The 13,742-nt window shown below is 57.0% G+C and overlaps 1 protein-coding gene across 3 annotated transcripts in view; it reads left to right on the forward strand.

The window, feature by feature from the left end:
* The window catches only part of DDR1 (discoidin domain receptor tyrosine kinase 1), a 305,588-nt gene that overhangs the window by 212,898 nt on the left and 78,948 nt on the right, over nucleotides 1-13,742 (forward strand). For all 3 annotated transcript variants that reach the window (XM_085632879.1, XM_085632633.1, XM_085632714.1), the window contains exon 10: nucleotides 8,118-8,281. In XM_085632879.1, the coding sequence (XP_085489005.1) occupies nucleotides 8,118-8,281 (164 nt within the window). The remainder of the gene's footprint in view (nucleotides 1-8,117; nucleotides 8,282-13,742) is intronic.

Below are 13,742 nucleotides of genomic sequence, written 5' to 3' on the forward strand. Positions count from 1 at the left end.
CTTGTGAGGGTCATCCAGTGGGCACCTTGTGAGGGTCGTCCAGGGGGCACCTTGAGAGGGTCATTCAGGGGACACCTCGTGAGGGTCACCAGGGGGCACCTTGCGAGGGTCATCCAGGGGACACCTCATAACGGTCATCCAGGGGACACCTCGTGAGTGTTGGACAGGCCACACAGAGGGCTTGCTCCCTCCCCGCACGGCAGGGCCCGAGCTCCGGCCCACCAAGCATACCCCCGCGACAAGCACCTGTGCCCCGTCTCCCGCCGGATCTTCTGCCCTCGGACCACTACTCATCACGGGGTCCAGCCCCACCGGCTTCCCCGGCCGGGTCAAGCCTCCATCTTGGGCCCCGCACCACGCGGCTGCGTGGCCTCACCCCGACCCCAACCCCGGGCCTGGCCGGCCCCGACATCCCGGCACCACCATCCACCCAGGAGGTGAGCGGACCACTTGGCAGGTCAATGGGAGAACGAGGTGGCAAGGGCTCTCCCCCGCCAGGTGCCGATCGCCCCCAGCCCTCCCAGGCACTGGCTCCACCCCCTGCTGGGTGTCTGGACACCTTCATCCCGGACCCTCCGACCTCCAAGTGCGAGGGTCCGGACATCAAAGGGCACCAGCCCTATAACTAGGGCAGCTCCGGAGCAGGAAGGCAGTTGTATCCTGGAGTCGAGAGACACCGAGTGAACTCAGCCTTGACGGTCTACTGGCGCTGCCGTAGCCCGCTCTTGTGACCCATCGTTCTGCCTGCTGGCGCTGCCGCGGCCTTCTGCAATCTTCATCCTCACCGGGACCTGCTGGCGCTGCCGCGGACCGTACCTCGACCATCTTCCTGGGACCTGCTGGCGCTGCCGCGGCCCGTTGTAACAACCATCTTCACCGGGACCTGCTGGCGCTGCCGCGGACCGTACGTCGACCATCTTCCTGGGACCTGCTGGCGCTGCCGCGGCCCGTTGTAACGACCATCATCACCGGGACCTGCTGGCGCTGCCGCGGACCGTACATCGTCCATCTTTCTGGGACCTGCTGGCGCTGCCGCGGCCCGTACCACCTAACCACCAAGCTCGAGGATTGTGAGCTCATCATCTCATCCGAACTACCTGACTGGTAAACAGACTGTCCCGCTACCCCCTTTCCTACCTTGCAAGACTCTAATCGAGGGGACCCCTGAGTCCAGACCTCCTTGTACCATTCAACCGTACCTTAAGAAGTGCTTATAAAGAACACTGAACCTTATCCGTGTGTGGTATTTGTCTGTGGGGGGGGGAAGTTACTTGTCTGTACGATCGCTGGAGACGGTTCTCCCCGGAGACCTCTCCTCCTGACCCCGGCTGACCCTCCCGGTCCGTCTACCTTTTCTAACATTGGTGGCCAGCGGCGCGATCCGAATCAACGCGTAATCGTACAGAGAGTAGCTCACCCCACGACAAAAACACGATGTCGACCAAAGATAGCAGCCCCACCGAGAAATTCCAAATGGAGAAATTGGAAGAATACAACCACCGCGAACTGAGACAATTTTGCATAGAACTTGGCATTGCTACCACCGGCCTAAGTACCAAGGATGATCTAAAGCGCGCCCTTGAGTCATGGACAGAAACTGGGGTCGCAGGACCCTCCGACCAAAGCAGCGTCACACCAGACCAAAACAGCATCACACCAGAGGGGAACGCCACGGCTCCCGAGGAGCGGGGAACGGGCCTCTCACAGGAGGAGATCCGAGAAAGAGACAGAATCAGATTACACGAGTTGGAGATGGCACGACTCAAGATGGATGGGGAACTCAAGTTAGCTGAACAAAAACTCAACCTCGAGCATATGCGGCTTCGAGAGGAACGAGAAGAAAAGCAGAGACAGAGAGAGCTGGAAGAGAAAAAAATAACGCTCGAGCACGAGCGCCGACTAGCGGAGATAGAACTGCGAAAACAGAATAAGGAACTGGGGGTGCCTGAGCGACCACACACCCCGGGGCCAATTGAGAAAAAAGTCCATATCCCCAAGGATGTTGTCCGCGAGTATGTCCGAGAAGACGACATACAGCAATGGTTTAAAGCTTATGAGATCGCCATGACCTCCCACCGGATCGACCGGAGTGATTGGGGAGCCGGACTTTGGGGGAGGTTTATCAACGAGGGTCGCGATGCCCTACTGCAGCTCCCAGATCACCAAATGTCGTCCTACGACCACATGAAGGCTGCCCTCCTCACCCGCTACGGCCTCACACCCGAGATGTACCACCAGAGGTTCAGAGATTGCACCCGGATCCCAGGTACAACTTGGGTAGAATACGTGAACTATTTCAGCCGTGCCTTCGAGGGTTGGATCAAGGGGAGTCAGGTCACCACCTACGAACAACTCTTCAACCTTATGGTATGGGAGCACCTGTCAAACAACTGTTTCGTCGAGCTCAGGCAGCACCTCCTCGACAGTAAGCTGACTGACCCCCGGCAGCTCGCCGCCGAAGCTGACCGATGGGAAAGCACCCGAGTGGGCCGGAAAGGGCCACACGACCAGAACAGAAGCAGCCAAGGCCAGCACCGTCCTCGGGGAGGAGGAGGGGGCCAGGGTCGAGGGAGAGACGCCTTGCCAGCAACCCCCGTGGCCAGCACCCCGCCTCCGGCCGGCCGGGGCAACCCCCCGTTGCGGCCCGGGTTCCGAGCCAACGTCACGTGCCACCGGTGCCAGCGACTAGGCCACTACGCCAATGACCCGAGCTGCCCGCTAAACCAAACACCCAAACCCCGCCAGGTAGCGGCCGCCGCCCTGGGGGAAGAGCGATTATCGGAGGAACCCGAAGAGTATGAGCCGGCCCAGCAAGGGTGGGAACCGGCCGCCATGGTCCTGGCGTGCTTAGGGGGAAGAGACATGGTCCCGCGGGCTCCCCTACCCGCCAACACCAGGAAATACGGTCAGTGGGTGACCATTAATGGACAGAGGGCCGAGGCCCTGCGTGACACCGGCGCCAGTGTGACGGCCGTCCGCTGTCACCTGGTGAAGCCCGAGCAGATCCTGCCGAACATTCTCTGCCCCGTCCGCTCGGCAGATAACTCTGAGAGTATGTGTAAAATGGCCTGCGTCCCATTCGAATGGGGAGGGGTCTCCGGCCTGCTGAAAGTGACGGTCCGGGACGATGCCCCCGTGGACTGTCTCCTGGGGAATGATCTCGAGAGTTCCCCGTGGGCCACCGTCGAGAGAAGAGAGCACCTGGGGATGCTGGGCCTCCCGGACTGGGCCTGCATAACCACCCGGTCCATGGCCGCCCGTGCCGCCCCCCGATCAGAAGAACCCGAATGGCCAGCACCTCCGCCCCCGGTCGCCCCAGTAGAGGGCAACGGCGAGGCCGGCCTCCCGGACCCGACGACCAAAGAGGACACGCAACCCCAGGACCTTCCGGATCTGGCTCAGTGGCGTCAAGAAGGGGGGCCCACCCAAGAACAGTTCCGCCAGGAACAAAAGACCTGTCCCTCCCTCGAGGGACTCCGCCAACAAGCCAGCGCCCAAAACGCAGGGGACGCCACCGGAACTCACTGGGTCTACTGGGATAACGACCTGCTCTACAGCGAGCAAAGAATCGCCGAGCTGGGGGCCGGTCGAGTTCTGGTGGTACCCCTCCGCTTCAGAGACTTTCTGCTCAACTTAGCCCACGATGTCCCCCTGGCTGGACACCTGGGCCAGGACAAAACGTACAGTCGCCTAGTGACCCACTTTTTTCTGGCCGAAAATGAGGAATGACGTCCTGAACCACTGCCGATCTTGCCCCACATGCCAAGCCAGCGGGAAGAGTGGTCGGAAGCTGAAAGCCCCTCTGCAACCCTTCCCTGTGGTCACCACCCCGTTCGAGAGGGTGGGGATAGACATTGTGGGGCCTCTGGACCCCCGCACAGTACAAGGACACAGGTTCATCTTAGTGCTAGTGGACCATGCCACCCGCTACCCCGAGGCGGTGCCCCTACGGACCGTGACAGCTCCGGTGGTTGGCCGGGCCCTAATGGGGATCTTCTCCCGGGTAGGCTTCCCCCGAGAAGTCGTCAGCGAGCGAGGCACGAATTTCATATCCAAATACATGAAGTCCCTCTGGCAACAATGCGGGGTCACCTACAGATTCACGACCCCCTATCACCCCCAAGGGAACGGACTAGTGGAGCGTTTTAACCGCACTCTCAAGGGGATGATTGGGGGATTGGAAGAGCCCCTCCGTCGCCAGTGGGATGTACTACTCCCGTGCCTCCTCTTCGCCTACCGGGAAGTTCCCCAGAAGTCCCTTGGTTTTAGCCCTTTCGAACTCCTGTACGGGCACCCTGTGCGAGGGCCCCTCAGCCTAGTCAAGGAAGGTTGGGAGATGGCCCCCCTAACAACCCCTCCAGACGTCTTCAAATACATCCTGGCCCTACGAAACCAGAGCCGGCGCTTCAGGGAGATGGCCAAGGCGAACCTCGAGGCCAGCCAGGAGGACATGAAGAGGTGGTATGATCACAATGCCTCCTCCGTTGAATTCGAGCCTGGTCAGCAGGTATGGGTGATGTCCCCCACCGAACCATGTGCCTTGCAAGATAAGTGGACGGGGCCCTTCAAAGTGGTCGAGCGCAAAAGCCCCGTCACTTACCTCATCGACATGGGGACCTCCCGGAACCCCCTTCGGGTCCTCCACACCAACCGACTCAAACCACACTTTGTGCGCTCAGAACTCAGCCTCCTGATGGCTACGGACAGTGGGGCAGAGGAAGACTCCGAACCCCTCCCGGATCTTCTGAAGACTCAGGAGAATGACGGCTCCGTGGACGGGGTCCGGCTCTCTGACGCCCTCACTTCGGAGCAACGCCAGCACTGCCGGAACCTCCTGCTGCAGTTCGCTGCCCTGTTCTCCCTCACCCCCGGGGTCACCCCTTGGTGTTTGCACGACGTAGACACCGGGGACAGTCCCCCTGTCCGACACCGGGCCTTCCGCGTACCAGATCGGGTACGGGCCTGCATACAAGAGGAAGTGGCCAAGATGCTCACGATCGGGGTCATCGAGCCCTCGGACAGTCCCTGGGCCAGTCCGGTTGTATTGGTTCCCAAAGCCGCTGCCCCCGGCACCGCACCTGAACTGAGATTCTGCGTCGACTACCGGGGCTTGAACGCTGTCACCCGGACCGACGCTCATCCCATCCCCCGAGCAGACGAGCTGATCGACCGGCTGGGGGCCGCCCGCTACCTTAGTATCTTCGACCTAACAGCGGGCTACTGGCAGATCGGCCTCACACCCAGGGCTCAGGAACGGTCAGCCTTCTCTACCCCCGATGGCCACTATCAATTCAAGGTCATGCCCTTTGGCATGAAGAATGCCCCCGCCACGTTTCAACGCCTTGTGAACCAGGTCTTGGCGGGGCTCGAAGAGTTCAGCGCTGCCTACCTGGACGATATCGCTGTATACAGCCGCCACTGGTCCGACCACCTCCGTCACCTCCAAGAGGTCCTACAAGCCCTCCAGCGGGCCGGCCTCACCATTAGGCCGGCAAGTGCCAAATTGGCCAAGGGTCTGTGACCTACCTTGGGCACCAAGTGGGGAGCGGGCTGGTGGCCCCCCTACAACTTAAGATTGCGGCCATCCAGTCCTGGCAGCCCCCCGTCACCCAGACCGAGGTCCGAGCCTTCTTGGGGCTCACCGGCTACTACCGGTGGTTCGTGAAGGACTACGGCAGCATCGTGGGGCCCCTCACGGGTCTCACGTCCAAGAACCAACCGAAGCGGATTAACTGGACTCCTGATTGTCAAGCGGCCTTCGAGAAGCTGAAGGCCGCCCTGTGCACCGCCCCTGTGCTCCAGGCCCCCGATTACAGTCGGGAATTTGTGGTGCAGACCGACGCCTCCGACCACGGCATCGGGGCCGTCCTCTCTCAGTTGAACCCCGAAGGTCATGACCAGCCGGTGGCCTTCATCAGTCGACGTCTCCTGGCCAGAGAACAGCGTTGGAGCACCATCGAGAGGGAGGCATTTGCAGTAGTGTGGGCCCTCAAAAAGCTCCGACCCTATCTCTTCGGTACCCACTTCCGGGTACAAACCGACCATCGACCCCTGCAATGGCTGATGCAGATGCGGGGGGAGAACCCAAAACTCTTGCGCTGGTCCATTTCCCTGCAGGGAATGGACTTCACCGTGGAGCACCGACCAGGCCAAGACCACGCCAACGCGGATGGCCTGTCCCGCTTTTTCCGCCTCGACGAAGAGAGTCCCCAAGGAGATGGGTGACTCTCCCCGCCTTCAGCTGGGGGGGACGCATGTTGGACAGGCCACACAGAGGGCTTGCTCCCTCCCCGCACGGCAGGGCCCGAGCTCCGGCCCACCAAGCATACCCCCGCGACAAGCACCTGTGCCCCGTCTCCCGCCGGATCTTCTGCCCTCGGACCACTACTCATCACGGGGTCCAGCCCCACCAGCTTCCCTGGCCGGGTCAAGCCTCCATCTTGGGCCCTGCACCACGCGGCTGCGTGGCCTCACCCCGACCCCAACCCCGGGCCTGGCCGGCCCCGACATCCCGGCACCACCATCCACCCAGGAGGTGAGCGGACCACTTGGCAGGTCAATGGGAGAACGAGGTGTCAAGGGCTCTCCCCCGCCAGGTGCCGATCGCCCCCAGCCCTCCCAGGCACTGGCTCCACCCCCTGCTGGGTGTCTGGACACCTTCATCCCGGACCCTCCGACCTCCAAGTGCGAGGGTCCGGACATCAAAGGGCACCAGCCCTATAACTAGGGCAGCTCCGGAGCAGGAAGGCAGTTGTATCCTGGAGTCGAGAGACACCGAGTGAACTCAGCCTTGACGGTCTACTGGCGCTGCCGTAGCCCGCTCTTGTGACCCATCGTTCTGCCTGCTGGCGCTGCCGCGGCCTTCTGCAATCTTCATCCTCACCGGGACCTGCTGGCGCTGCCGCGGACCGTACCTCGACCATCTTCCTGGGACCTGCTGGCGCTGCCGCGGCCCGTTGTAACAACCATCTTCACCGGGACCTGCTGGCGCTGCCGCGGACCGTACGTCGACCATCTTCCTGGGACCTGCTGGCGCTGCCGCGGCCCGTTGTAACGACCATCATCACCGGGACCTGCTGGCGCTGCCGCGGACCGTACATCGTCCATCTTTCTGGGACCTGCTGGCGCTGCCGCGGCCCGTACCACCTAACCACCAAGCTCGAGGATTGTGAGCTCATCATCTCATCCGAACTACCTGACTGGTAAACAGACTGTCCCGCTACCCCCTTTCCTACCTTGCAAGACTCTAATCGAGGGGACCCCTGAGTCCAGACCTCCTTGTACCATTCAACCGTACCTTAAGAAGTGCTTATAAAGAACACTGAACCTTATCCGTGTGTGGTATTTGTCTGTGGGGGGGGGGAAGTTACTTGTCTGTACGATCGCTGGAGACGGTTCTCCCCGGAGACCTCTCCTCCTGACCCCGGCCGACCCTCCCGGTCCGTCTACCTTTTCTAACAGTGAGGGTCATCCAGGGGGCACCTCGCGAGGGTCATCCAGGGGGCACCTTGTGAGGGTCATTCAGGGTGAACCTCGTGAGGGTCATTCAGGGTGAACCTCGCGAGGGTCATCCAGGGGACACCTCATGAGGGTCATCCAGGGGACACCTCGTGAGGGTCATCCAGGGCACACCTCATGAGGGTCATCCAGGGGACACCTCGTGAGGGTCATCCAGGTGGCACCTTGAGAGTCGTCCAGTGGAGCACCTCGCAAGTGTTGTCCAGGGGCACTTGGTGAGGGTCGTCCAGGAGGTACCTTGTGAGGGTCATCCAGTGGGCACCTTGTGAGGGTCGTCCAGGGGGCACCTTGAGAGGGTCATTCAGGGGACACCTCGTGAGGGTCACCAGGGGGCACCTTGCGAGGGTTATCCAGCGGACGCCTTGTGAGGGTCATCCATGGGGCACCTCGCGGGGTCAGTCAGGGTGCACCTCGTGAGGGTCATCCAGGGGACACCTTGCGAGGGTCATCCAGGGGGCACCTCGTGAGGGTCGTCCAGGGGGCACCTCGCTAAGGTAGTCCAGGGGGCACCTTGCTAGAGTAGTCCAGTGGTCACCACCCGAGGGTCTCTGGGTCTCAGTCTGTTGAAAAACCATCACAAGCTTCTCCTCTTCCCTTAGAGCCCGATGCTCTTGGAGACAGCCGGACGAATCAGCCCATCGCCAAGGATGACAACAGCAACACCTCCATCCTGATAGGATGCCTTGTGGTAATCATCTTCCTGCTCCTTGTCGTCATTTTCCTCATCGTCTGGAGGCAATACTTGAAGAAGGTCCTCGGGAAGGTGAGAAGAGGGTTCTGCTGCTGGGTTCTGGTGGTGGAGGGACGGAGGATGGGTCTGTTCCAGCCAGGAAAGCTTCAAAGCAGCAATGTGTCCAGTCACTTCATCTCACTGTAGCAGACTCAGTGCTGGACTCAGTTACAAGTTTAAGAAGCGGAGCCCACCCACCCAATCTCTGAAAGAATTGTATTCAGAATCCAACATGGAGTCTTTTACAGTGAGATTAATTGAAAACTAATAATAAAACAGGAGCAAAGAGGGCCTTGCCCGGATGAAGCGACAAATATATTTCTTTTAATGAATATGCATTTGTAACATTTGAGGAAGTTGATTAAAGTAGAAGAAAAAGCTACAATTGTTGGGCCTCAATTGCCTTTACCAAATATTTACATTTATGTACATCTTACAATGATGTATGGGGTCGAAGAAGTAAGAGTCTAGATGCACCAGCCTTGAAGAACTAACTTTAATGATATATAGTTAGAAGCTCACTGGTAGAGCAGAGATGCAAGACCACTAGGGGAGTACTGCCCCCCAGTGGAGCCTCCACTACACACTCACTACAGCCATCCCCAAACATAGGGGCCAGAGGGCCCAAAGACCGTCCCGGAGCTACCTGTGAGTGCAGGGGCCAATCTCAAGAAAGAATCTCATCAGGAGTGCAGGTGGAGGCAGAAATCACCTTCGAGATTGAGGGCCTTATTTACAAGAGGCCTGCGCCGCCGGAGCGTCACTTGTTGTGATGCTCTGGTGGTGCAAGCCTCTCAATCATATGTATGAGGCGGCGCAAAGCCACCCTGCATGGCTTTGCATGGCCTCATAGATGCGCAGCCTTGCCTTACTCCATGTCAAGGAGGCGTTCCATGGGCGTTGCGGTGGGTGTTCCCATGCAGCACCCATGGGTTTTGAAGCATGCACAGATTTACAAGGATCTGTAAACCTGGGAATGCGTCAAAACTGTACGTCTCCCCAGGGCAGGTGCAACAGTTATTTTTGTGAAGGGAGGTGCCCCTTGTGCCATGGCGCTAGGGTGTCTGCTTTGATGCAAGGCTGCCTAACAGCGCCAGCGCAAAGCAAAGGACAGGGGTGCGTGGCACTGCCATAAATACGACGCATCCCTGCAATTTCCTTGTGGCGCAGCCTCATTTTATTGTAAAAGACCCCCAAAGTATGCAAGGCCCGGGCAAGGTTTATGTGAAATAGTAAAAATGTGTTCACTAAATACCACTAAACATTTATGGAGAAAAATGTGAGTAATCTAGGATAAATGAGCTCAACAACTGTTGAGAAAAAGTTGAAAAATTAAAACAAAAAATATTCCAATTTAGATCAAATAAATTGAACCAGTTCACTAAATAGCACAAAAGGAAAAAATAATAAACTTATTGAAAGGTTTAATCCTAGAATATGTAATTCTCCCAGAGGGTCACGGTAGCCCTTCTGGGGTGGGAGAGCTCTGAGCTGATAGAGTTCCCTTGGAGTTGACGTGGTCGGTGGAGTTCTTAGCAGTAGAGCTCTGAGCTGATAGAGTTCCCTTGGAGTTGACGTGGTCGGTGGAGTTCTTAGCAGTAGAGCTCTGAGCTGATAGAGTTGCCTTGGAGTTGACGTGGTCGGTGGAGTTCTTAGCAGTAGAGCTCTGAGCTGATAGAGTTCCCTTGGAGTTGACGTGGTCGGTGGAGTTCTTAGCAGTAGAGGTCTGAGCTGATAGAAGTCCCTTGGAGTTGACGTGGTCGGTGGAGTTCTTAGCAGTAGACCTCTGAGCTGATAGAGTTCCCTTGGAGTTGACGTGGTCGGTGGAGTTCTTAGCAGTAGAGCTTTGAGCTGATAGAAGTCCCTTGGAGTTGACGTGGTCGGTGGAGTTCTTAGCAGTAGAGCTCTGAGCTGATAGAGGAGTTCCCTTGGAGTTGACGTGGTCGGTGGAGTTCTTAGCAGTAGAGCTCTGAGCTGATAGAAGTCCCTTGGAGTTGACGTGGTCGGTGGAGTTCTTAGCAGTAGAGCTCTGAGCTGATAGAGTTCCCTTGGAGTTGACGTGGTCGGTGGAGTTCTTAGCAGTAGAGCTCTGAGCTGATAGAGTTCCCTTGGAGTTGACGTGGTCGGTGGAGTTCTTAGCAGTAGAGCTCTGAGCTGATAGAGTTCCCTTGGAGTTGACGTGGTCGGTGAAAGGAGATGTCTCCTTCGTGGAGCCCGGCAGACCCAGCCCCTGACAGCGGCTGGTAAGTCGGGATGCTTGTCTCCCGACTCGACGCTTGTACTCAAAGCTCTCTGGCATTTGAGGTGTGTGATGATGAAATATATATTAGAAGCTCTCTCCCCCAGACTCCGGAACAAACGCACTCACCATGCCAGCAGCATCCCTTTGCTTACAGCAGGGTTCATGTCTCAGTTCTTGAGTTATATAAATGGTTTACGTACTCAGAAGGAGAATGCTTCATAGCCAATCGTGTGACAGAGAACAACGATCCTCTTCTTGGCCACACTCTCCCTCCCAGTCTCGTAAAACTGGAGCGGGCCTTAAAATGTTGGCATTGAAGCCCCAGGCGAATCACTTTGAAGTACCTTTTACCATTAAGCACCTTTCCACTTCCCTTACCCAGCCTGCCTCACTTCCTAAAACCAGGAATTGGTCTAAACTTGACATGACGATGCTAAATAAATTGCTTCTTAAGAAAACCCCTACCCTTATATCCCGACCTGACCCAGACCAAATCTCCGTGCAATGATGGCTTTCGGATGCTACAGGTTTGTCCCTACCACTTTCATCTAAAACGCAACGCAGAATGCGTGCTCCCACCTCCTGGTTTACTGACTCTCGCAGCCAGGACAAAAACGTTCCAAAACCTTAGAAAGACTTTGGAGGAAGCACTATGCGCCTGAGGCTAAGTCTGAATACCTGGCAGCATTGAAGAAATACCATGCCCCTTGTAGGTCTGCTCGTGCGTCTTACTTCACGGAGAAGATCAGTAACTCCCAACACTATGTTTAAAGTCGTGAACGAGCTCTCAGCAGCGAGAACTTTTCTACCACCCCCTTCTCTTGCTCAACTTCAGTGTAATGAGCTAGCGATGTTTTTCCGAAATAAAGTCATGTCCATCCACTGCTACCTAGGGAACCTAGCTCAAGCTGATAGACACTTTGACACATCCCTCCCGGATATCCAGTCTGCGGAACCCCTCCAAATTAGGGTATGGTCCTCTTTGGACCTAGCTACAATGCAATCGCTACTTGGATCCATCAAGTCCGGTTCCCCGCTTGATCCCGTTCCTCCTTCTGAACTCAGAATTTTGGACGATGCTGCCCTTACCGCGAGTCTCAGCGTCCTCAACACATTTTTGAGCACAGAGTTGGAAACACGCTCTTGCCCTTTCTTAGCTGTAGAAGGCGGATCTTGAGCCTCTCTGTTGGTCAAATTTCCACCCAATCTCCCATCTATCTATTTTTTCTAAGATACTGGAAAGGCGCTTTATTTTCCAACTCTCCTCTTTTGTTGACTGGCAATTTGCTTCGCCCTCCGCAGTCCGGCTTTAGATCTGGCCACAGCCATAGCAATGAATCTGCCCTACTTGGGGTCACGGAATGTCTTAGGCAATAGCTCGACTCTGGAGGTACTGCCGCAGTCATCCTGCTACACGTAAGTGCGGCATTCGGTACAGTGTCACACTCCATCTTGACAGACCGACTTGAGGCCGCAGGTATTGATGGTCTGGCTTTGAGGTGGCTGATCTCCTTCTTAAAAGATCGCACCTTTCAGGTCTTCTTGACAAATACTAGATCGAAGACCTTAGCGCTTACCTCCGGAGTCCCTCTGGGATCTATTTTGAGCCCATTGCTCTTCAATATCTACGTTCGCCCTCTGGCGGATGTTGCTGAGAAGTCAGGACTCACCATCTTTTCATATGCTGACGATACCCAGATTATCTTCTCATTATCACTAGCAGCCGCCCAGCATCAAGATCCTTCACTACTCCAGCTTGGCCTGAGAAGTATCTCAATCAATCAGGTGTTAGTTAAGCGCGACTACTCACCCATAGGGGTCTCAAGGTGCTGGGGGGTGGGGGGTTGCAGGTTCCAGTCCATCAAGGAGGGGGGTCTGTCGAAGAGCCAGGTTTTGAGGTTTCTTGTGAAGATGGGGAGCGATGTTATCTGTCTGAGGTGGAGCGGAAGGTCGTTACAGGCTCTGGCCGCGCGGAAAGAGAAGGAGCAGCCTCCTGATCTGGTCTTTCAGGTGCGGGGGACCACGGCGCAGGAGAGCTGGGCTGATCGTAGGGTCCTTTGGGGTGCGTAAAATTTGAGTTGGCTATTCAGGTATGCTGGTCCGGTGTCGTGAAGGGCCTTGTGAGCGTGGGTTAGCATCTTGAAGGTGACTCTGGCCTCGATGGGGAGCCATTGGAGTGTGCTCAGGTGCTGGGAGATGTGGCAGTGTCTTGGCAGGTTGAGGAACAGTCTTGCAGCGGCGTTCTGGATGTTCTGTAGCTTGTGGGTGAGGTTTTTGTTTATTCAGGCATAGAGTGCGTTGCCGCAGTCGACCTGCTGGTGACCAGGGCGTGAGTGACGGTCTTTTGGTGTTCGAGAGGGATCCATTTGAAGGACTTACGTAGGAGGCGGAGGGTGTGGAAGCAGGAGGATGAGACAGAGTTGATCTGGCGGTCCATTTTGAGCTCTGAGTCCAGGATGATTCCCAGGTTGTGTGCGTGGTCCGTGGGGGTGGGCGGGCTTCCGAGGACGGGGGGCCACTAGGTGTCGTTCCAGGCGTCAGGGTTTGGGCCCATGATGAGTACTTCCGTTTTTTTGATGTTTAGTTGTAGGCAGCTGTTTTTGATCCATTTGGCGACAGTTTCCATGCCTTCTCGAAAGTTGTGTCTGGCTGTGTTGGGTTCGTTGGATAGGGAGAGGATGAGTTGGGTGTCGTCTGCTTATGACACAATGTTGAGTCTGTAGGTTCTGACGATGGGGGCGAGCGGAGCCATGTAGACGTTGAAGAGCGTAGGGCTGAGGGAGGAGCCCTGGAGGACTCCGCAGGAGCTAGGTGTAGGGTCCAAGAGAAAAGGGGGGAGTCTGACCCGCTGCATTCTGCTGGAGAGGAAGGAGTGGATCCAGTCGAGGGCCTTTTCTTGGAACCCTGCGTCGTGGAGTCTGCGTATTAGGGTGCGGTGAGAGACTGTGTTGAATGCCGCTGAGAGGCTGAGGAGGATGAGGGCTACTGTTTCTCCTTTGTCCAGTAGGGTGCGGATGTCGTCTTTTGCAGCGAGGAGGTCGGTTTCCGTACTGTGGTTTTTTCAGAAGCCGGATTGGGAGGAGTCGAGGATGTTGTGTTCTTCGATGAAGGTGGCGAGTTGGCTGCTGACGGCTTTCTCAATGACTTTCGCTGGGAACGGGGGCAGGGAGATGGGTCTGTAGTTTTTGAGGACGGTGGGGTCAGCCGAGGGTTTCTTCAGGAGGGGTTTGATTGCAGCATGTTTCCAGTCAT

Source organism: Triturus cristatus, chromosome 1_1 (genome assembly GCF_964204655.1).
Source record: "Triturus cristatus chromosome 1_1, aTriCri1.1, whole genome shotgun sequence".
Classification (NCBI taxonomy): Eukaryota; Metazoa; Chordata; class Amphibia; order Caudata; family Salamandridae; genus Triturus; species Triturus cristatus.